Genomic DNA, 24882 nt, shown 5'->3' with positions numbered 1-24882 from the left:
TGACACCAAATGCACAGGCAACAAAAGAAACAATAAATTAAATTTCATTAAAATTTAAAACTGCATCACAGAATCCTATCAAGAGAGTGAAAAAACCACCCACAGAATAGGATATTTGCAAATCACATATCTGATTTAATGTCCACAATATATAAAGAACTCCTACAACTCAATATCAAAAGTTTTAAAATTGAATTGACATGCCCTCCCCCAAAAGATATACAAATGGCAAAAAGCACATGATAAGTGGCTCAATGTCATTTGTCATTAGGGAAACTCAAATCAAAATCACAAGATACTATTTTGCACCCATTAGGATGGCTATAATTTTAAAAAAAGAAGAAGAAAATAACAAATGTTGGTAAGGATGTGGAAAAACTGAAACAGCAAAAACATTGCTGATAGTAATGTAAGATGGTGCAGCCAGTATGGAAAACATTTTGGTGGTTCTTCAAAAAGTTAAAAGAACTACCTAATGACCCTGCAATTCTACTCCTAGTTTTGAAAACTGGGACTCAAACAGATTTGTACATCAATGTTCACAGCAACATTATTCACAATAGCTGAAAGGTACAAGTAACCCAAATGTCCATTAAGAGAGAACTGGATAAGCAAAATGTGGTAGATACATACAATGGACTATCACTCAGCCATGAAATGAAGTTCTGACACATGCTACAACATGGATGAACCTTGGAAACCTAATGCAAGGTGAAAGAAGTCAGGCACACAAAAACACAAATTTTGTATGGTTCCACTTATGCATGAGGTACCTAGAGTTGTCAAATTCATAGAGATGAAAAATGGATTAGAGGTTGCCAGGGGTTGGGGGAGGGAAGAATGGGGATTATTGCTTACTGGGTACACTCTTATTTTGGAATGGTGAAGAAGTCTCAGAAATAGATAGTGGTGACAGTGTGCAATATTCCCTTAATCGTACACTTAAGAGTGATTAAAATGGCAAATTTTATGTTGTATACATTCTACCATAATAAAAAAAGATATACTAAAAGATATACAAATAAAAAGACTCACTCTCCATCTCTCCAATTCCACATCCCATCCAACGTAACATTTACTAGTTTCTTGAGATTCTTTTACTGTTCTTTATGGAAATACAAGCAAACAATCCCTGTTATTCTAGTTCCAGTGACCACTCATTGCTTGAAGAAAAAACAGCAATTCATCAAGTGGGTAGGACCATCTTCCCTGTTTTGCTGTGCACACAGTACAGTGCTCACCATATAAATATGAACTTTAAAGAGCTAAGTTAAGTACACTTCTTTCCACAGTAATTATCTCATTAATAATAGTTTGATGAAAGAGAACATAACCAGTCTACTATACCTGGTTCATTTATTCTGCCAAATGTATGCCTGGTGTTGTGTTTTCTGGTTTTGAAACAAGTTTCACAAAAATCGAAGTCATCACAGTTTCTGCATTTGAATCTAGATCCATTGATGGGAAACATCTGACAGCCATCACACCTGTTTTTAAAATAGCCATTGAGTTGAAAAGAAAAGGCTGAGGTCATTTATTAATTTAATTCCAAAGAAAACCATCCTTCCCAAACAAATCTAGCAATATAAAAATAAAAACTCACGTAACGCCAGGATGAATACTAGGTACCAACTCCATTTCTGATAACAGCCCAGTCCAGTGAGACTGCTGAGGAAAGTCGACAATAACATCTTTTCCATTGGCACTGAAAGCTAGGACAGAACAGAAATTGTCTGGAACATCTTTGTCACCAATAAAAACCTAAAATTAAAATTAAATCTATAGGGCTTCCCTGGTGGCGCAGTGGTTCAGAGTCTGCCTGCCGATGCAGGGGACACGGGTTTGTGCCCCGGTCCAGGAAGATTCCACGTGCCGCGGAGCGGCTGGGCCCGTGAGCCATGGCTGCTGAGCCTGCACGTCCGGAGCCTGTGCTCCACAACGGGAGAGGCCACAACAGTGAGAGGCCCGGGTACGACAAAAAATAAATTAATTAATTAAATCTATAATCTAGCTATGGGATATTATATTATAGTTATTTCTGTTTACAAAGAGTACTTCTCTTTTAGAGAGACATATTAAGATACTTATGGATGAACTAACACATGATGTCAATCAGGGATTAGCTTCAAAATAATGGAGGGAGGGGATCATGGATGAACAACTTCGGCCAGGAGTTTGTCAACTGTTGAAGCCAGGTGATGGGTACACAGAAGCTCAGTATACTATATTCTCTACTTTTGTATATGTTTGAAATTTTCCATGATAAGAAGGTTTGTTTAATTACGTCAAGCAAAAACTCCATTCAGTTATCTTAGGGACTAAAAATTACATTAATAACGTTAAGACATCTATTGCCCTTTGGTGAAAGCTACTCCAAACGTTAACTTCTAAACCAAGTTACTATTTAAATTTATCTTTGTTTTGATTTGTAAAACTTTGAAGAATCTCTTAAGTAAAGAAAACTGTTAAAGTAAAATGTTAAATAAGCTATTTGTTCTTATGTAACTTAAGAAATACTAACACTCCTGCACCACCATTGCAGCCACTTCTAATCTAAGCTGTTTGACAGTAAGAGTTTTCTCCAAGACTGAAACAAGAAAAAACAAAGAAAAATGGCACTGAAGGAGTTTAAAGATAAAATAAAACCACGCATATACCTGGATCATTTCTCATGCAATTGTTAAAATGGACATAGTATACCTTTTAAAGTATGCCATGTGTTTGATTTGAAATCTCAAGAATATCACATTAAATATAAGCTGAGGAGAATTTTGTGTTTCCAGTTGCTAACTCCTATCATTTGCACACATCCATTTAAATTTAGTCCTAAATTCTTACACAGCATTAAGAAAAGAGAGAAAAACACTGAGGAAGCTAGCTATTTGGCAGAAGGATTGACAGAACAAGTTTATAGAACCCCAACATGAGACAAGGCCACCCTGAGACTGTAACAGATTGAGATAAAACCAGAACCACTCTTTAACATATCTGGTCACATTCAATCTAATCCAAACCACAAATCCATCCTGGCTGCTCTGCTTCCTTGCTCATCATAACCTCACTGTGAGTCCACTGTTCTTCCTCCTAAATAATCTTCACTAAGATTCTTAGAATTACCCCATTCCTTGAACCCCTCCCCAAATACACAATGCAAACCCCATTAGTCTTTGTTACACCCACTTATGGAGACACCCCATTTTCCAGGGTATGCATCCTCCCAAGTTGCAGTGAGTTAATACATCTGACTCTGTCCAACAACAGGTGTACTCCTGGTCTACAGAGCACTGAAAAGCAAAACAACACTATTTATGTTTCACAAGGCTTGCCTTCCACTTGTTTTTCTTGCCCTTGAATGAATAAATTAAAAGTTACATTAGTAGATGAAAACCTGGCACTTGGAGTTTTCTTGCCTGGGGAACATTACCTTTCACAACCCCCGCACTCTGATGAGTCACAGATCCCCACTTGTACTTCGGTGTGGTAACTGAGGCTTTGACGCGAACTTTATCACCAATCTTGATGTGAGAAGGGGAGCTTGGTGGAGGATAGCCTAGAGATTCCAATTAAAAAAATGAACTATAATTAGCATTCACTTCTGGGAACTCTGAATCTAACTAAGAAAGACAAAAGAACTTAATAAAGAATGTTCTCACCTATAAGTTCCACATGAATATACCTAACCCAGTAGGTGCCTCCTTTCTGCTGCCAGTCACACTGCACATTGAGGTCATGTAATCCATCTCTATCCAACTTGATAACTTTGCCCACGTCTCCTTCACACACTTCTTCATATGTTCGACAGCATCTAACCATCATTCCCACCTAAAATTAAGTTAAAAATCCAGTCCAGTATATAGGTGAAATGATCAATTGTAAGTAGTATTATTCTAGTCCTAAGAAAAATTTCCTCTACCCCCCAGCATGCTCTCAAAATCATTTTACACTAAAAGGAACCAGGTCTCTTTAGAAAACTGCCTGGTTCGATGTCTGGGGCAGGAAATATACAAGATGAATTTGGACCAACTTGTGCCATCAAGCAAGGGAGCTATCAAAGATTAACAGGGTCCCTCAAAAGAACAACCTGACCAAAAGGAAAATGGCTGAAACACATCAAATCCATAACAGCCAATAAATTCATCATAATGATAATAAGCAAAATAAAGGTTCCTGGTCATCTTTGTAAGTACCAGGGCACCAATTCACCACTCTGAAAATTGATAACACAAGCAAACAAACAAAAAACAACCATTTATTCTGCCTTTTCTGTGTATACAAACTATATTATAGTTTATCAACCAGAGTTGATAAAGTTTTCTTCAACGAACAGAACTCCAGCTAATAAATTTGGAAGGGATGACGAACTTAGAAAATCACTATTGTGGGACCCTTCTTGATGGGTCTAGATAATGACATCAATGGCTACTGAAGCACCAAGATGGACAATTAATAGAGAATGGATGGCGTAGACAACAAGTGATGCTGCACGTTGGTCCATACGATACATTCTTTCCTAAGATGCAGCCCGAGTCCACTCACCCTCCAACGCTCACTTTGACTTTACAGGAGATGCAGAGGAGAGGGAGGAAGATGAGGGCCAACGTAATTTTAGCCACAAATAAATGGCATGAAAAGGGAAAAAAGAGGGAGAAACTGCTCCAGGGTAAAAAGACACATCACCCAAATGTAAGATGCGTGATCTTATTCGTATCCAACTCTTTCAAAATGACTATAACAAGCCATTTTCGGGAAAATCTGAGCAAGCATTAGATATAAAATGATAGTAAGGAATTACTGTTTATTCTGTTAGGCAATGCAAGGTAACAGTAATGTCGTTATGTTAAAAATAAAATCCTCTATCTATTAGGGATACATACTGTTGACATATTTATAGGAGAAATGAGATGATTTTGGGGATTTTCCCAGAAGTATACTAACTAGAACAAAAGGATTAAAACAGGAAAAGAAAGGATTTAAGGTTAAAGAGGACTACATAAAGAGCATAACTAAATGTTTAAAATTAGATGGCAATGAGAATAATATTTTTTTTAAAAGAAAGCAAAAACAGATTGTAAAAGTGTCCAAAACGCAGGTAATCGAGAAGCACAGGGCTGTGTGCCACATCACTGTGGACAAGCCACCTCTTGCTCTCTGCCTCTGGTCCCCGCCCCCCTTCCCTTGCTCATCTTCTGCTCCTCCGTCCTCTGCTCCAGCCACAGCGGCCTCCCCTGCTGGGTGCTGCACCCTCCCTCTCCAACTTTCTGAGATGCTCAGACATTTGCTGAATGAAAACCTAAACAAAGTTCCAGCCTAAGACAATTACTCACCTGAATATTCTCTCTCACATACACAGCATAATCATCATTACTCAAGAAATCAGCTCGCTTTTTGTACGTCTGGCTCTCTGTTACAACAGCACCAGTAGACTACAAAAGATAAATACAATTTTTTAAATGGTGAACCGATAAACCTACTTAAAAAGAAAGTAGTTTGTGAAATCGATAATATTTTAAAAAGTATAAAATATTATTCTATGTTTTCACTATGAAATCCTTCATTTAAAAGAGACTAATAGCAACAGGATTGTAAGCAGGATAAATCTCAAAAGCTGAAAGTACAGAAAATTTCTGAGCCATATCCAAATTAATCCCATAAAACAACTGGTTCAAAAGTCAACGTGTCACATAAATAATGATTTTTTATTAAGAGCTCCTCTAATGGCTACCCGACATCATTAGATGTTGGAACAAGGGTCTGTCTTAAAGCTAAAAGTAGTTAAGAGACAGAAAACCCAGGCAGCACTTCGTAGCTTTGCCTCATGCCCAGCAGTGGTGCAGAGGAATCCAGAGCTCAGGACGGATGGCACGAGGGGAGCACTGACCACAGCATAGGCCGTGGCATCCACATCCTCCACCACCTCCTCGTCTGAACACTCCTCAGACCCCGTGTCTGCATCCGAGAGATCCGTGACCTGCACGTCAGCATGGTCCAGCAGCCACCCAACCAAGGCTTCCACGCCTAGGAGCAAGCACACACAGCATAACCACAGTGAGAACCACAGCGCCTGCCTCCCGAGGGGCCTCTGACATTAGTATTTCAAGGGAAGCCTACAAACAAATGCGTGGGCGCATTAAGTCCAACACCCACAAGGAAAACCCAGTACCTGGCAAGCCAGCAGCATTCCCAGAGGCGCCAGTGAGTGACTTCAGTGCAAACTCTATGTTCCTTCTAGGAAATCCCATTTCCATGAGCTGAACCACAATAGGCAGAGCAGGACCAGGAGACTGCTTGTGCTTCTTCGCTCTAACTGGGCGAACATGCTGCACAGGGACAGGCGTCGTGGCCTCACTGGAGCTGCAGTCTTCAAACACAGGGCTCAACGGGTGAGTAGACTCCACAGCCAAACACTGACACACAGCCAACGCGGCAGCCTGGGCAAATGGGGTTTGTAAATCAGGGGACTAAGAAGTCTAGGGAAATGGGAAGTACAGACTACTACTATGAACTGCAGTACAAAACTATAGAAAGCCCTGGCGTACACGTGTATTTTTAAATGAATGGATAAAACATGTTTAAAAACAACGAAGACAACTTCCATAGTCGAATGCAGAGGAAAGATTCAATGGTCAAATAACTCCTGCTTCAGTACACACAGAGTCTACCTAGTAAATGAGCTAATTATCAATGTCCACTGAGGAAACTTCACAGCAGCCCTGAACGCTAAGCGAGCGAACACAGATGAGAGGCCTGATGGGGCGGGAGAAAGGGACCCCCACCCCTCCACATGACAGGTCAGTGCCCACAGCCTCCCGCTTTCTTCCCTCTGCACGCAGGTCAGAGATGGCCCAGGACCCTCTCGTGTGTCACCAAATCAACTCCCAACTATTCAAAGGCAGAAAAGCCACTCTGGGGGTTAAACATGGTATAAAAAAAAATGAGGGAAATAAAGAATACTGGGTAACAAATTGCAATGCATCAATGAATACATGCATCACGGTGGCCTGCAGCTGGGAACTGCCTGCCTCCAGACAGGGAGCCCCCTCCTTGTCCACTTGCAGCCCTCTTTCCCTTCTCTTCAGTTGTTCTCACAGCACTGAGACTTGCTCTTTTTTTTTTTAACTGAACACGTCGGAAGGCATTCGGAAGAAACAGAAGACACCCTTGGGCCTTCCAGTGCTTAGGAAGTGTCAAAAGCCTAGGGTTTTGCTGTGAAGTCCGAATAACTGGGAAGTGACAGGCTTCCTAAAAGCTTACAATTCAGAACCAGATCGAGCTAGGGATTCTGGTTCTGGTAATGGAGAGGGGACTGGACTAAGCCTCTGCCGTGATAATAATTATGAATTCTGGACAAAATATTTTTTAAAACTGTTTGAAGGTCCCGGAGAAAACAGGAACAGGTGCAACCTTGGCCACAGGGAAGCCCACAGGCAAGCTGCTAACAGGGGCACTGTCACTGGACTGCGGCCTGCCAGAGCAAGTAGACGTGAGGGAGAACCACAAAAAGCACATGCGGTCTACCCTCAAATCTTTGGCTGACGGCAAAACTAAGCATGTGTGAGACTCAAGAACCCAGCCAAAAGAAACTGCTGGAAGGCCCAGCGCTAGGAAGACGGTGTGACATCCCAGTCCAACCAAGTTTCAGCATGTTGCTCAAGATGTAAAGGTCTCCACTGAAACCTCAAAGAGATTATAAATCCCACAGAATTAAGAGACCAGGAACCAGGACTAAGGGCAAAACAAAAATAAATCATCACCAAAAAGTCGAGAACCAAGCCTCCTTAGACTGAGGAAAACTACCAGGTACTGAACCATTTACAAAAATAAAATTCCACATTCTCCAGAGGAAGGTGACAGACCCAGAGCCCATACAACACAATATCCAAAACATCCAGAATACAATAAAATTTTTTTAGATATGTAAAGAAGCAGAATCGATAATCAGAAGAAAAACTGCCAATGGTAGCAGACCAACAAGTGGCCTAGGCATTAGAATTAGCAAATAAGAAATTTAACATAACAATCAGGAATATGTTTTAAAATATACAGTAAAAGACAGGTATAAAGGGTGAAGAGATGGGAACTGTCAAGAACGATAAAACTATAAAATATAAACAAAATGGAAATATGAGATCTGAAAATATAAAATAAAGGATTTCTTGGGTGGCTCACAGCAGATTAGACCCAATAAAGCAGCACACCCTGACCTTTAAAACAGTTCAGTACAGTTAACCAAGCCATTTAACCAAGAGACTTAAAAATAACAGAAACTCACTAATAATCTAGCAGACTACAGCAATAATCTTAGAAAAGAACAAAAGAGAGTGGGACAGGAAAAAATATCATAGTCAATAGTATCCAAATTTGGTGGGGGGAAAAAAAACATCAAGTCAGAGATACAAGTAACTTAAGCAAACCCCAAGGAGGATAAGGGGGAAAAACCACCTACAGCATAAGCACCCTTAGTCAAATTGCAGAAAACAAAAGAAAAACAGAAAATATTAAATGCAGCCACAGGAAATGAAAGACATTTCATACAGAACAATAAGAATGTCAGCTGAATTTCCATCAGAATCAATGGAGACAAAGCAATGGAAGCTCTCTCTCTGGTACAGCAGCCAGCCCTTCCCGGTTCTTAAAGGACAACTCTAGGTCTCCTTGTTTCCTCCGAGTCTTATCTTTCCCCATAACACCGGGCACCTCCCAGCATGGCTCTGGGGTGCATCTGCCCAACATCCTCTCCTCTTCATTGCTCAGTGTCCTGTTTTTATTTGATAGGTGACTGGCAACACAGCCCTGCAGCAACTTTAACCTGATCTCCCATCTCAAGTTTTCAGACCTAAGGAGTAGCTGGCATTCAGGCCCACTTGGAGAAGGCCCGGCACCCTCCTCTCCTGCTGCCCCTGTGCCCAACATTTCCTGCCTTCTCCCTTTGCTCCCCACCAGCTTCCTAGCTCACTCTGGATCCTGGCTCCCCAAAGGGTCTTAGTCTCTGAAGATTTCTACTACGGTATTTTCTGCCTGCCAAATTGAGCACTCACGGTTTTGGTTTTTGTGTGCGTTTTTTAAAAAGTATTTATTTTTGGCTGTGCTGGGTCTTCGCTGCTGCACGCGGGATTTCTCTACTTGCAGCAAGTGGGGGCTACTCTCAGTTGCAATACGTGGGCTTCTCATTGCAGTGGCTTCTCCTGTTGCGGAGCATGGGCTCTAAGCACACAGGCTTCAGTAGCTGCAGCACGCGGGCTCAGTAGTTGCGGCTCACAGACTCTAGAGCGCAGGCTCAGTAGTTGTGGTGCCCGGGCTTAGTTGCTCCGCAGCATGTGGGATCTTCCCGGACCAGGGCTTGAACCCGTGTCCCCTGCATTGGCAGGCGAATTCTTAACCAGTGTGCCACCAGGGAAGCCCCCAAGGTTTTAGTTTTTTCTTTGATATTTTGTCCAGAATTTTTGATGTAGTACAAAGCAAGAAGTATTTTTTAAAATATCTAGTCCTCCACGTGGTGGGCCGCGAAAGTTCCCATCATGCTTAGACCTGGTCAGATGTCAGTCTCTTCTATAGGAACATGCCCACAGCCCCACCCCTGAATATGCAGTGCAGTGCACATGCTCCAGAACAGGGTGTTGGTTGAGAGCCTGGCAGCAACAAGGCATGCTCAAGACAGGCTTTGGCGTGAGTGAAACAAATAAGCAAGCACCATATTCCTAGGTCTAATGGGGCTCTTTCAATAATAATATTTCCTGGAAAAAGATCCCTCCATGAATATTTGAACATTAACACCAAATGGTGAATCTAGTCAATTTTTACAAATAATTCACAGAAACTTTAAATAAGATTAAACTTTAACTCATTCATTCTCTAACTAGTATTGTAATATTCTATGACAAACATGTTTAAAACCTAGTCATAAGAATTACTTTCGCATATCATTTAAAATTCAGACTATATCCTTAAGAAAATACACATCCAGGAAAAGAAAGTTGTCCACAATCTAATGCACTGGATTAGAATTGCCAAGGCTACTGACTGTACCTCAAGCTCCTGTTTGTCAAATATGGCCTTCACTGGAGACGGCTGGGTGGCCGAGGCCAGTAACTGCTGCAAGAGGATCATTGGGGGCTGTGGCCCTTCAGGAGACATGTCCCCAAGGTCAGGGGATGAGGCTGCTCCATCATCTGAATTTAAAAACAAAATATGGATGACACTGTATTTCCAACAGCAAACATCTCCTTACTGCAAAAGATAGTGCATTGAGCATGTTAAACCAGGTATGATTTCTACCTCATCAAGCATCAGATAACCAAAATCTTAAAGGCTTTTTCCACTCCCTGCTTTTTGGCCTCGATCCTTCTTTAGTTCATCTGTCTGTGTCTTTAGAGCCAACCAAAGCTACCTCCCAGATTCCTGCCCTTGGTCCAGTTCTTAACCCTCTCCATCTTGGTGCTCACTCAGTGCTCCAGAAACCCCTTCTATGAACACTCCAAGTCTGTATCTCTAGCCCTGGTTTTTCTGTTAACCCTTGTTCAGACTATAAACTGACACCAATCCCAAATAATGACGTGTGGTCAGGGTGATGTCTTTTGTTGTAATCTGAGCAGCTTCGGGTGAGGTGTCCGGCACTTATTGTTTGCCCTGGGACCACTGATAGCCAGGTTTGGTTACAATTTCAACTAATCCTCTAAGACCAGAGATTGTAAATCGTCTTGAAGTGCCAGAGAGTCAACAGTTTAGGCTTACCGACCACAGGGTCCGTCACAACCACTCAACTCTGCCACTGAAGTGTGAAAGTGGCCAGAGATGACATGTAAACAAGCAGGTGCGGCTATGTTCCCATAAAACTTTATAAAACAGGTGGCTGTGGTGGATTTTTTAAGCCCTGTTCTAGACAGCTCCATCTGGAGCCCTTGATCTGCCCCAAGCGTGGGAAGGTAATCCTGATTCACCGCTGCCATGGCTCCACATCGGGGTGACCACAGAACAGCCAATCCAATTCCCTGGGCTCTGCTTCCTGATCTTCTAATACAACTGTGGATTGTCTTCAGGGTCCCTAATGTCTAATACGGAATGAATCTGCACTTCCATTAGATTTACCTCCATGATGCCCTCTGAAGTCTAGGAAACAAAACACAACACCCCACACTCCACTGGGCTTTTCTAATTTTTGTCAACAGTCCTCCTCCCTGTCCTCCCTATAGCTCAAGCTTGAAACGTCAGCCATCTTTGACTTTTCGCTAGTTTTCCAAAAAGATATCATCTAAAAGACTACACCATCACAGTGTCTACTGATTCCTTCTTTCCATTTTTCATGCCTTCCCCTGGAAGACACCTTATCACCTGACATAATTGCCCCCATATCCATGATCTCCTGTTTCAAATACTCCTATAACTCACTAGCATATATATTTATCTTCCTCAACATCAATCCTTGTCATGACAGGCACTGCCACAGCTTTTCCAGTCAGCCTTACCTCTCATTCTGGTAGTCAGGGCACTCTACCACATGACTTCAACTGACCTCTCCAGCTTTAGCCCCACAGTCCTCGATAAACCCTGAGCTCCTTACAAAGCTCAGTACCCACATACTTACTGCTTATGCCTGGGCTCCTACAGTTTCCTCTCGCGGGACGGAGACGCCTCAGTAGCCTGCACCCAGGGTCTGCCACACACTTCCGAGGCTGCTCTCCCCAGCCCTCAGCTGCCAGCATCCCCCAGATGCCTGTGAACCTGTGCTCACATGTCTTACAGTACACAGGCCCGTACCTTGGACAGAGCCATCTGCGTCCATTTTCTATCCCCACCCTCACCCCCAGAGAGTAAAAAAATCATAAACAAAGACTATCTTGTTCCCCATAATATTTAACACAATGTCTTTCAATAATAGGTAATCAAAAAATATTTCATAGCTTTGGTTTTTTTCTATTCAAAGTCATATGAACTCATTCCAGAAAGTTGAGGTAATACAGAAGAGTACACAGAAAATAAAGTCAGCTGAAATTCTACTGTCACTATTTTGGTAAGCAGATGAATCTATGGCATATCTACAAACAGATATACACAGCAATGAGCTTTTTTGTTTATCATTTTCAAGTTTCCATGGCATTAACATATATATATATCATCACTGTGAATGGCGCCATGGTACTCCACTGCATGGGTACCTCACCTAATAATGGGCATTTAGGTGTCTCCAGTTTTCATCACAAAAACAATACCAACAAAAAAGCCACAATGAGCATCTGTAAACATGTATCTCCACACCTTTTCATGTGATAAATCCCCACAGGATGACTTGCTAATCAATGGATATACAGATACAGATATGTGTGTGTATGCATTTTGAAGTCTAAGATTTCCTCAAATGCCCATTAAATGGTTGTACCAACTTAAATTCTCACTAGCAAAGTGTTAGAGCAGTGCCACTTTACGTGCATACGAACCACCTTAGGGCCTTGTAAAAAATGCAGATCCTGATTTCTTAGCTCTGGGGTGCGGCCTGAGAGTCCACATTTCTACATGTTCCTATGTGCCATCAATGCTACTGGTCCTTGGGCCGCACTTTAAATAGTGAGGCAGCAGAGCACTGTTCTCCCTCCCTCCCCACCAAATCCCCTCAGGCTCTATCACTTTTCATCAGTTACTAGCCAGGTTGCACATCTTCCTTGTACATGTAGAAGCCTTCTGTACCTCCCCTTTTATGCAATGCCTGTTCATGTTCCTTGCCTGTTTCCTATTGGAGTATCTGCCTTTCTGACAGATTCAAAAGGGGTCCTTAAAAAGATACCTGTATGAGTAGCTGCAGCCTCCTGAACAGCTGGCTGAGACAAGATCTGCCTGAGCTGGTCCTGGTGGGAAAGCAGAGCACGGCCCGCCTTCAGAATGTACAGCTTTAGCTGCTGGCACCTCAGCAGGTCCAAGTCTACTTGTCCTGTGGGGAAAAAAAAAGGACTCAGCAGGAATGGAACATGCTGCTTGGGCTCTCCCCCTCAGCAGCTGTACAGCCTTGAGGAAGGCACTGCCCTGACAATGTCAAAGCCTGTCCATAACATAGGACTTGCCTTTCCCAGTATTGTGGGTAAGCATCCTCTACCTCCCTCATGTCTTCCCCCTTTCCCGCTCCCCATGCATTACCTCGGGATGGGGCGAGTATTAGACGGTTTAACACAATTAGAACCATGTTAGCTATTGCTAGTATAATCAAATATTTCCCAAATTGCTGAAATTTCAACCAGATACCTACATCACAAATAAAATACTTTCACCTTGTCTTCCCAAGACACCTATGAGACACTTTTGTCAGATACTCACAGCATACAGTTCTCTAACTCATCAAAACCATCGCACCCTACAGAATCTTATCTAAACAAATGACTGCAGTAATGTCCACGGGCGGACTGAGGAACAGACTAGGGAAGCCACCACAAGGATGGTAGGCAGATCACAAGGAGAGCTAGACTACAGTCACAGCAGCAGCGCTCCAAAGCAGGACATGCTTTGGAGGCCATGGAAGGCAGCACGGGGACGTGGGAATGTGGGATGGGAGGACACAGGAAGAGCCAGAGGTGCCACTGGGGCACCAAGCTCGAATACCTGGCAGACAGGTTTATTCACTGTGACAGGAAACACTGGCTAAGGGACAAAGTTACTTGAATTGTTGACATGCTGTGGTTTACATGCACCTGGGCCTCTAGCCAGAGATGTGAACTGGAGATCCAGAGTTAAAGGTGTTTACCATCATAAACGCTGCAGCAGCAATTACAGGAATGGGGAAAAATGGGTGAGAAAACTCAAGAAGAGTGGGCAGAAAGATCAAGAAGTTATGGATGAAACCACAAGGATTTCCAAGGTGCAAACAACAGTCAGGGAGAAGAACTCTCAAATAATATGTGAGGGGCAATGTAAGGAAAGTCCAGTGAGCAGTGGAAGAGGAATAGTTCCAGCACGAGTGGCCTTGGTCTTCGACGGGTGGCCAGCATCCAGACACCAAGCGAGGCAGGTCCAAACACACAGGCCCTGCTAGGTACGGTTGCCAAGAGGCCAGGGGGTAAATGGGGAGGGGGAAAGAACACAGATTCCTCTTCAAAAAGTGTGCGCAGAATAATGCTGGCACCAGGAGGTAGAGAGGCCTGGGGTTCTTCAGGTGCCACCCCCACCATGGCATCATTCTTTGCATCACACACTCTCATCTACACACCCACCATCACTCAACCAGTGGCCATCCATCTGAACCCAAAGACTTCAGCAGTGACAGAACTTGCTCTGACAAAACAACAAACACTGTCCAAACAACACTAGTTAAGACTGTAGCTGTTTCATCATGAAGGGCATGTACTGACCTGCAAAACCCTGTTTAGGTGACTTCTTTATTTTGTGTTTTTCCAATCTGCTTCCAGCAAGGTTCACCAGCTGAGCCCAGACCGAGAGCATGGGCTCTGTGAAGGGCAAGTTGGTGACGCTGAACGCCGCAGCAGGGAGCTGGAGAGGGAGCACAGAAATCTTCAAAGTGTGTCCAACGAGAAGGACAAATGAACGTTCCAAAAGTTATCATAACTATGAGTCTTAATTCTGAAGTAACACACATGTTCATAAGTCTTTCTAGATCTGAAAATAATTTTTAAAAGACGACCCCAAAGGCAAGATAAAGGCTTACATATATAGTAAATATAACCTAAATTAATTTTTTCTTTACTGACTTGTTAAACAATAATTACATCGTGGTGGTAGTTATTAACTTCTTAGATATTTTCTATACATTTCAAATTTTCTACAACATGCATATATTCTTCTAATAATCAAAAACAGCATTTTATTGAAAGATATAGGCAAATTGCACTTGGGTTATATCAAAGTAATATAAATCACTCACTTTCCCTATGGATCCCTAATTCACAGATTTAAGATGACAGTAGCTGCTACATAAGTCGTGTCACTCAACATAGTCATTAAGCATTTTCAACGTGGAATAAAAGATCATTTTTTTAAAGGAGTCATTTTTAGGTTTTTTTGAAAGTTGAGTCATTCAATAAAAAATAAATTTCATAAATTCACATTTTGAAATAAATAAAACTAACTTATACTTACACAGGACCCTCTAAATTGCTAATGCCCTTTCATGTCTTTTGAGGCTAAAATAAGACACATGAACTACTAATCTATACACAACCCTGTGAGACAGGCCCTGTTAATCAAAGGGAAAAAGATAGATGGTTTTCCTTAAGTTGGGTAGCTTCGTAGAAGGCCAACCTAAACTACAAGAATCAAGTTCTTCCCAGGTCTAGTATAAAACCCCTTTGCCTCATTACCTAGTAACCCAAACACAAGTTCACCTACTGGCTTCAGCTGATTCAGTGGGCAAACGCGACACGTCCGCATGTCGGAGAACTGCACGGTGATTTTGCCCTTCGGGGTGATGCGAGTCACGGTGCCTTCTCCAAACTCATCATGCATGACTTGTCCCCCTAGTCGCAACCGACCGTCAATGCCTCCAATCACAGCCAGGACTGCCATGAGGCCCCCCACCTCAGGGGTCTCAGAGTCAGGAAAGTAGTCCTCTAACAGAGCCTAATGCAGACAGACAGCAAGCTTGTAGACGAGAGCCCAGGGGCTGCCTGTCTCCTACACACTTGCAATTAAGCCGAATTCACTTTTATGTTAGTTTCCTCAATAACTTTTTCCAGTAAAAAATATTTTAAAATACATCCTTGAACAAAATACACAGCATTTAAAAAGGTAATTTGAAAGTTAAATCAGCATTCTACAGAGAAAAACTAGCAGCTGTGAAAAGGCAGTGCGGCACCCACCCCCTCTGCCGGCTTTCCCGCGTAGCCGGCGGTGACGGAGTGCAGCTGCGAGTTGATGTACTTGTTGATGAGTCCGTTCCACTGGCCCAGGGAGTGCAGGGTGCGGAGCAGCGCCACCACCTCCTCCGCCAACGTGCTGCTGTGTGTGGCAGTCAGGGAGGCCTGCGGCCGGGCCCTCCGCCTCCTCAGCGTGGATTCTGCAGGAAACACGCGAAGGAGGGCCTCATGACGCCCTGCTCGCTTACCCAGGACACCGGTAAGGGGGAGAGCTGCCCACCTCTGAGGAACGGGACATCTGAAGAGCAGGTGGTGAGCAAGCGCCCCAGGAAACCAAACAGCTTCTCCACAAGGCACTCCATGTCCCTTGCCCTTTCCGTCTTGTCCCACGACGGAAGTACTGCTTGCAGTAAATGTACAGCTAAGATCTGACACGGGCAGTTGAAAAGAGCGAGCATTAAAGAAAGCCACTGTCTGACAGATTAGGAGGTTTTACTTTATTTTTTTTTCCTGTAACACAATTAATCATGTGAAAATTCTAATATTCATGATTCTACAGCAAGATAATTACAACCAAGTTGATTAGTGATATGGATTATCAGAGGTTAAAAAATAAGCTACATTACACATGCAGATATTCATTTAATTAAAAAATAATTCCTTTTAGTTTAATTCTTCTCAAGACAATTATACCACAACTCCCATGAAGCAGATCAGAGCAGCTGGTCGGATTTATCACTTCACAGAAAAGCAAGTCAACTAAGGCTTAACAACTGAATCAATTTAAAATAATCAACTTCCTCAGCCTCTGAACTCTAGAAAATCTACTGTGTTAGTTCCAGTTCTTTTCTGCCCTCAGGCACCTAATGACAACGGCCAGCTCAATGCCACCTCTGATGGGGCTCCCACAGTCCCAAAACTCACGCTAAGCGGGGATCAGTCTGGCAGCACAGTTACCTGCCGCTGCAGCGAGGCGGCGGTGAAAGGCGCGTGTCCCTCCACGACCTTCGTGAGCAGTGCGATCCAGGGCGGGGAGCTGAGGGCGGCGCACATGTGCGGTGTGAGGGCGATGCTGCGCACGAAGCCCAGGGTGCACCAGCTCCTGTGCTGCTCCCGGCTCACCAGCCTGCTGGGGGAGGCTGCCAGAGCAAGACAGACCAGCTTGGTACCCCATTTCCAGAAATAAATGTCCAGTACAACTTTTAACTTACCTACGTCACATTACTTTCAATAATAAGCTCCTTTCCAAATATATTACAGTTTCAATTATTCTAAGTGAGAGCAACAGGAGGACCTGCGACTTGGCTCAAGGAACACTGTACATTTTAAAAATCTCTAAGGTACACGGAGCAACTCAAACTCGCTAAGGAATTTCATCTACTTACTGTCTCTAAGCAGTAGGAAAACAATTCACAATTCAATAGCAGTTATCTGCGGGAGGACATCTGGTATAGGTTGTAAATTTCACATGTTTTAAATATCCCCCAGGAGCTTGTTTATATTTGATCTGCATCATAAATTTCCAATCCAAGTTTAAGAAGGCTACCATAGTAGAATGAGAATAAGAGGTTTTCACAGGGTTTAGTTTACCCGGCTTGACTCTGCCAAGAGCATGACCCTATCTGCTCCTCCCGGGGTCTCCACTAGCGGACACCTGGGGCTTCCGAGCCCTCCTGGCTGGCAGAGGCCCTGAGGTGGGGTCACGCCACGTGACCTGCTCAGATCCCGGACCAGCTTCCCTTCCCCAGCTCCCACGGACCAGCCGTCCTGTTCTCCAGGCCTCCAGACCTCCAGGGACACCACCCTTCAGACATGCTCTCTCCCATACTCAGTCACACCCACACACATGCACAGGCACTCGCACCCCAGCACGTCTCAGGTACGCACTCTCACGGCCACTCACACTCACTCGCACATACCCAATTACACACATCCACATCCACACTCAGTCTCACTCAAACTCACACTCACGTGTACACACACACGTTTGCTCCACTCACTTCCTCAACTTCTCCCCCACTTACACATACTCACATTCACATACTCAGAACACTTTTGTAGGCTGAATTGTATCCCCCAAAATTCATATTCACCCAGAACCTCAGACGTGACCTTATTTGGAAATAAACTCTTCACAGATATAAGTAAGGTAAGGATTGAGATGACATTATACTGCATTAGGGTGAACCCCAAATCCAATGAAAGCCCTTACAAGAGGCAGAAAAGAACAGAGGAGGCATCCAAGTGAAGATGAGACAGAAACTGGAACAATATGGCCACAAGCCAAGGAACACTGGAGCTACCAAAGCTCAAAGAGAAAACGAGGGGCCCTCCCCTGGAGCGTTGGGAGGGGGCACAGGCCTGACGGCACCTTGATTTTGGACTTCTGGTATCCAGGATTCTGAGAGAATGAAGTTGTTGCTTTAACCCACTGTGAAGGGTTGAACTGTGTTCGGTCCTACTATCTCAGAATGGGACCTTATTTGGAAACAGGGCCATGGAAGATGTGATTGGTTTAGATGAGGTTAAACTAGATTAGGGTGCGTCCTTAATCCAATGTAACTGATGTCCTTATAAAAAGGGGAAATTTGGAGACAGACACACACAGGGAGAATGCCATGTGAAAATGAGGGCAGAGATCTACAAGCCAAGCAATGCCAAAGATTGCCAGCAAACCGTCAGAAATTAGGGGAGAGCCTGGAACAGATCCTTCCTGCCCTCACAGTCCTCAGGAGGAACTTGCCCGGCTGACACCTTTATCTTGAACTTCTAGCCTCCAGAACTGTGAAGAAATAAATTCTGTTACTGAGGCTGCCAGACTGTGGTACTTTGATGTGGCAGCTCAAGCAACCTAATACATCATGTCTGTGGTAATTCGTTACAGCAGCGGCCCTATGACACTGACACACACACCCACACAACACCCCCACATGCACACACACACACAAACACATGACAAATCCACAGCCCACTTCTGACTCTGTGGTCCACAACTGTCCACTGCATACATGTCTTGTCTGTCGTTCCACTCTCCACCAACATTCGCAGCAGCCCACACAGAGTCTTGACGGCTTCGCTCTGCATCACTTCAGCATGGACTCCAGCAGAAAGACAAAGAGTCTGCAGTAAATTAACAGTGCTGGTAAGCATCACTGCAGTGGGGTGAATGTTCCTTTGAATTTGTTCAGCTTCTGAAAAAAAGAATCAAAATAAGGAACTATACTCCCAAATAAACTGGAAAATGTCCCTGCATGTAACTTAAGGGATTTAATATCACATTCTTCTTTTCTTACTGTGGAAAGGGAAGCAGCTCTTTGCAATTAAAGATGGAATTCAGGATGCACAAGTGCTCACCCTAATCAGCTCTGGCCCCACCTTACTCAAAGGAAACAAGCCTTTTAAATTACAGTTAAATTTTTTAAAGCAATCTCAGCATACAGCTCAGAAGCACTAAAATGATTTCAAGGATCCAACTTATCAAATGTCAAAAGTCGGCTGCTGATGAGTTGGCTATGCCCCGCCGAAGATGAGGTGGCCGCCTCCAAGGAGGCGGAGCCTGGTGCTCACACGCCCAGGCCATCGGCCTCTGGATGAGGAAGACACAACTGGGCCACCTCTCTGTCACTTGGCCTGCCCTGCTCAGGGCCCAACTTCACAAGCGAAGCCCCCAGGCAGAGAGCTGGGAGGAGGGACACCTGGCCTGGACACTGTCAGATACAGTGATAACAAACCAGCACCAACTATCTAGGCAGGGCCACACAGCTTCCCGCACACTACTCCTAATATGCCCAAGACAGGGGTCATCCATTTATAACTGACATGCATGGAGCAGCCTGCACATGCGATGGGCACAGAACACAGCCTCTGCCACCTTCCACGCCACCCCTTCTCTAGCGAGCTCAGCCTCTTGGGTCTCCTCTCCTAACCGTAAGAGTGACCTTGGGAGCCTGCCATGCTATGCATACAGCAGACACCTGAGCCCCAAGAATCAGTGCCAGCCTCCTAAACAGTCTCGCCAAGATCGGCATCCCGGGGTCTTTCAGATGCGTCTCAAAAAATGTCATGGAGCCCTCCTCCCACAGCCTTACCTCTCCTTACAGGGTTAACTTTCTGAGGTCACTCTAAGTTCTCACCCTCACTTTCTCTAAGGCAGTAAAGTACTGACTAACTCCACGTTATGTGCCACATTCTGAGGGAAGGGCCTCGGGGGGGAAGGTGAAAGAAGGGAGAACACATGCTCAGGGCACGGTGAGGCAATGCCCGCAACTCCAGGAACAGGCTCAGGGACACCAGGAGGCCCACCAGGGGAGAGGACACAGCAAGCCCCCCACTGCCTCACCCCGCCGCCCCCCACTGTCTCCGAGGCGAAATGGGGAGTCAAGTCCCTCAGAAATCACCCGGGGCCTGTCAACTAGACCTTCCGGGAAAGCCTGACCTACACAGCACCTCTCTCACTCCCAGATGAAAGGACGGGCAGCCAACACACAGCTTGCCAGCTCCCCCGGGCACCCACCGGAGTCATCCTCCGTGTCCGAGTCGTCTGCCGAGGGCTGCGTAGAGGCCGGAAGCTCCGCCAACTTCAGGTCGTACTTCCCCTCCTTCCCCATCCTGTAAGAGTTGGTGCTGCCTGTGTCCCACTGGACCCTGATCCAGCCATCCTCTCCAAGTTCACCAATCACGCGGCCGAGGCCAGGAGGAGGTCCGTCCTGAGGAAGCCAAAGCAGAGACGGGTTAATGGTGTGCGGGCCTGTCTGTCACAGGAACACTGCCTGTGAAGGTGGCTGCAGCAATGGACACAGCCCCCGAGTCCACAGGGGGCTCCAAACCCACCTACATGCCCAGCTCACATCATCACTGTAAAGTGAACACCAGCACGAACCTGCTCGCACGCCTTTACCAAAGAGGTGAGCGGGGAAAGCACCACCTCGATTAGCATGCTCTCTAAGCCAGTGCAGAGACCAGACTTCCCAGCCTGGTCCTGCCACCCTGCTCCTTGGCCCCTCAACCCCTCCTGGGGCTTCACAAGGTCAGGAACCTCCAACAAGCACCAGTATCTCCTCGTTGCCTCTCGTTCTTCAGTTTTCCCCCAGATCTTAGAGTGAACCTCTACCTCTCATTTCTATGAGGAGAAGCTGTTTTTAGGATGCTGCTAGCTGTTCCAGTCACTCTGATCTCTGAGATGATTCTCAGGAGGCATGTGCTTAAGAGTGAGGCTGAGAAAACCTGGACATGACAAGAACACTCCATGTCACAGAAGGGTGAGCGCTGTCCTCAGCTAGTGGCTCCAGCACCGGCGCAGAGCCCAGCTCCCGACCTCTACTTGGGGCGACCTGACAGAGACACAGGAGCAAAGTGCTGGGGGAGAAGTGGCAAGATTGGCACCACCCAAGCAGGTGCTTGTAGCCACTGGGTCAGCACGCCTTAGCGGCACATGGCCATGAGCTCACAGAGGCGGTGTCAGAGCTTTCCCGACATGACTACTCAGGTGAGGATTGCCCTCTCCTGCCCCCTCTCACACTTGTAGCCACTGGGTCAGCACGCCTTAGCGGCACATGGCCATGAGCTCACAGAGGCGGTGTCAGAGCTTTCCCGACATGACTACTCAGGTGAGGATTGCCCTCTCCTGCCCCCTCTCACACTTGTAGCCACTGGGTCAGCACGCCTTAGCGGCACATGGCCATGAGCTCACAGAGGCGGTGTCAGAGCTTTCCCGACATGACTACTCAGGTGAGGATTGCCCTCTCCTGCCCCCTCTCACACTTGTTCTGGGTTGCACCTCAAGTCGCGCCTGTGCCAGGAGTTTCCTGAAAAGAGTCGCCACTCCTCATAGACTTGATCCTGTTCAAGGGCCCTAAAGCAGGCCGCCGCTACTCTCTACTGGTTTTGAGATTCTTTTCACCTGCCCGGAAATCAACAACTACATCACCTGCCAATCACACATGTCCTTGAATGAGGTAGGTATTTATTCCAGTCTCCACCTACTCACAGCATGCAAGTCAGGATGTGCAGAAGGTGACTAACGTATATGGCTAACGTGTTTAAGTCAAATCTCTAAGTACCTGATCACCCCATTTCCAGTCCACGCCTCTCATGACCCTGGTCCCAATCTTCATCATGGCGGCCAGCTCTGGCCCTGAAACTGGGAGCTGTACCGGGGCTGTTTCTTTCCGTGTCTCTTCCAAAACTGTGGCAGAAGCTCCTCGGGCGGAAGAGTTCATATCTTCTTCAACATTATCACAACTAGGGCCTATCAGAGCATCAAAAACAGCAGATGAGCCAATGAGTAGTTACAATTTCCTAATCTTGATATATGTTTTTTTTTACGTGTTACATATTAATGAAGATAATAATTTTAAAGAATCCGTAGTATATTTTTCTACCTATACAACAAATACCATGAAAAATTTACTGATGAGAACTAAAATTTTTAAAAAGGTTAAGTGGAGGACAAAATATATAAATATGTATCAGAAGATGTAAAAGATATAAAAATTCTCAGGAAAGACATTTACTCTATTTCTAGGAGTTATGCCCCACTCCAAAAAACAAAATGATTTTAAGTTATTAGAGAGACACTCATCACTCATATTTTTATTAGAACAGAAAAACAAAAAAATAACCACCTAAATGTTTAACCGTGTGAGAAATTAACAAACTTTAATTATGGTACTGTAAAGAAAAGAGCTGACAGAGCAGGCCTGATACTGCTGTCCCTAGACAGCCTGTTTGCAAGTCAGCCATCAGCTGGCCTCTGGGAACCTGGATTTCGTGAGGGCTCCCACCATCCCCTCACTGCCAAGAATGCATCCCTGTGCCTAAACTGTTTGCACAAACAACATGGTCTCTGCTGAAACCTGCTTCCTTCTGGGGGACCTGAAACTTACTCAAGTGCCAGGCAGAGATGCCTGCATGACCTGCCCCAGTGAAAGCACAGGGCACGAGTCTCCACACTTTGCATGTGACGACAACACTTCACATGTGTGGTCACAACTCTTTGCTGGGGGAACTAAGTGCACCCTGTGGGTCTCCACTGGGAGAGGACTTGTTTCTCCCAGACTTTGCCCATATGCCATCGTTGATTTTGCTTTCTATTCTTTCACTGTAATAAACTTTAGCCCTAAGTATGACTATATTTGGAGTATTGTGAGGCCTGCTAGCAAATCATTAAAACTGGGGGTGGTCTTGGGGACCCTGACACAGGGATGACAGCAATGGGATTCTCTAGAACAACCCTGAGTCACTGAGACATTGCAAAAGCATTGTTCGGTACAAGGAAGAATGAAGGGATGGGACATGATGAATATTTGGTCCCTGGTGGCCATGCAACCACCCATAATATAAAACAGAAGCTGACCTGTCAGCTGTGAGAAATAAAATTTACCAATGTATTTGAAAACAGTAAATTCAACCCCAGCAGCCAGCTTGCTTGGACTGAGGGAGGGGAAAGCACATCCCTGGTAACCCTGTGGTCTTTGTTCTGTCTCCACGTAAGAGGAAAAGTGCCCCAAACATTCCCAAAAATGGGCTTGGGTGGGTTAAAAAAGTAAAGTTTGTGTTCCACTCTCCTCCAAGAGGGAGAAAAAAAGGTTATTCAATTCCCAGGTCTGGAGTAAAAGCTTTAGATAAACTGGAGGGAAAATAGTCTTTTCTTCAGCCTGGCAGTGCCTCTGTGAGGCCCCAGAAGGGGCAGGGGCTGCATTCCATCTGGGATCTCCCCTGGCAGCTGTAATGTTAACCCTCTAAATGCTGAATTTGCTGCTGTTTTACTATGTAGAAGTATACATAAAAATTAATATAAAACATATGCTTATAATTTCTTGTATGAAAGAGAAATCACCTTGATCAGAGAAAGCAACAAAGATAGATATGTATTCATTGGACACAACTCCCTGGCTTTTTGCAGCCAGTAGTCAGATTGGAATTTAAACTCTTGAGTACTGTTAACAGAGGAAGCCCCCATAATTAATGATTTGTGCTATGATTTTTACCTACTGGAGTCTCTGGAAAAAAGGAAGACAACAGAAAAAGAAAGGCAATTTCTAGATGGAAATACACTTTCAAGATTTTTAAAAACAATTTTTAGTTGTTAATGAGGTCTGCAGAAATCAGATGTTGACTGACAGTATGGTGCATATTTCTGAATGGGTCGTGTGGGCACAAAGACTGACAAAATCAAAGAGCTTAGGAAAGCCTTGCTCTTTCATTTGGACTTGGAATACTGGCCCTGTAGTATCTCAAAATTTCAGGCAAAGAACAACATTATAAACCAATCAGATCTAACAGACATGTAGAGACATTCTACACAAAAAGAGCAGAAGACACACTCTTCTCAAGAACAAAGAGAACAACACCCTCCAGGAGAAGCAGTATGTTAGGCCACAACACAAGTCTCAATAAATTGAAATAGGGGCTTCCCTGGTGGCGCAGTGGCTGAGAGTCCGCCTGCCGATGCAGGGGACACGGGTTCATGCCCTGGTCTGGGAAGTTCCCACATGCTGTGGAGCGGTTGGGCCCGTGAGCCATGGCCACTGAGCCTGCGCGTCCAGAGCCTGTGCTCCGCAACAGGGGAGGCCACAACAGTGAGAAGCCCGCGTACCGCAAAAAGAAAAAAAAAGAAAAAAATAATGAATTGAAATAAGTAAAATCATATAAATTATCTTCTTAGACCACAATGGAATGAAACTAGGAATTAACAACAGAAGGAAAACTGGAAAATACACAAATATGTGGAAATTAAATAACACACACTTAAACAACCAGCCAAAGAAACAAAAATCACAAGAGAAATTAATGCTTTGAGACAAATGACAAAAACACAATGACCGCAAAGCCTTACTGAGATGCAGCAAAATCAGTGCTAAGAGGGGAAATTTAAATCAATCAATGCACACATTAAAACAAGAAATCTCAAATTAAGAATCTAACCCTACACCTGGAGGAATTGGAAAAAACAAGAACAAAGTAAACCCAAAGTTAGAAAGAAGGAAATAATAAAGATTAGAGCAGAGAATAAATGAAATAGAAACAAAGAAAACAATAGCAAAGATCAATAAAACTAAAAGTTGGTTGAGAAGACAAACAAAATTGATAAACCCTT

At 44.4% G+C, this 24882-nt stretch overlaps 1 protein-coding gene across 1 annotated transcript in view; it reads right to left on the bottom strand.

Annotated features, from left to right (window-relative positions):
- HERC2 (HECT and RLD domain containing E3 ubiquitin protein ligase 2) overlaps positions 1–24882 on the bottom strand; it is a 231180-nt gene that overhangs the window by 104350 nt on the left and 101948 nt on the right. The window contains 17 exon segments of the mRNA XM_065880686.1: positions 1348–1487; positions 1604–1712; positions 3425–3550; positions 3654–3822; positions 5325–5423; positions 5879–6015; positions 6161–6428; positions 10024–10166; positions 12773–12916; positions 14325–14463; positions 15319–15549; positions 15789–15985; positions 16066–16213; positions 16743–16924; positions 18794–18976; positions 20299–20491; positions 21845–22032. Coding sequence (XP_065736758.1) covers positions 1348–1487; positions 1604–1712; positions 3425–3550; positions 3654–3822; positions 5325–5423; positions 5879–6015; positions 6161–6428; positions 10024–10166; positions 12773–12916; positions 14325–14463; positions 15319–15549; positions 15789–15985; positions 16066–16213; positions 16743–16924; positions 18794–18976; positions 20299–20491; positions 21845–22032 — 2796 coding nt within the window.

Source organism: Phocoena phocoena, chromosome 7 (genome assembly GCF_963924675.1).
Source record: "Phocoena phocoena chromosome 7, mPhoPho1.1, whole genome shotgun sequence".
In the NCBI taxonomy this organism is placed as follows: Eukaryota; Metazoa; Chordata; class Mammalia; order Artiodactyla; family Phocoenidae; genus Phocoena; species Phocoena phocoena.
This window is presented reverse-complemented; position numbering and strand designations above follow the sequence as displayed.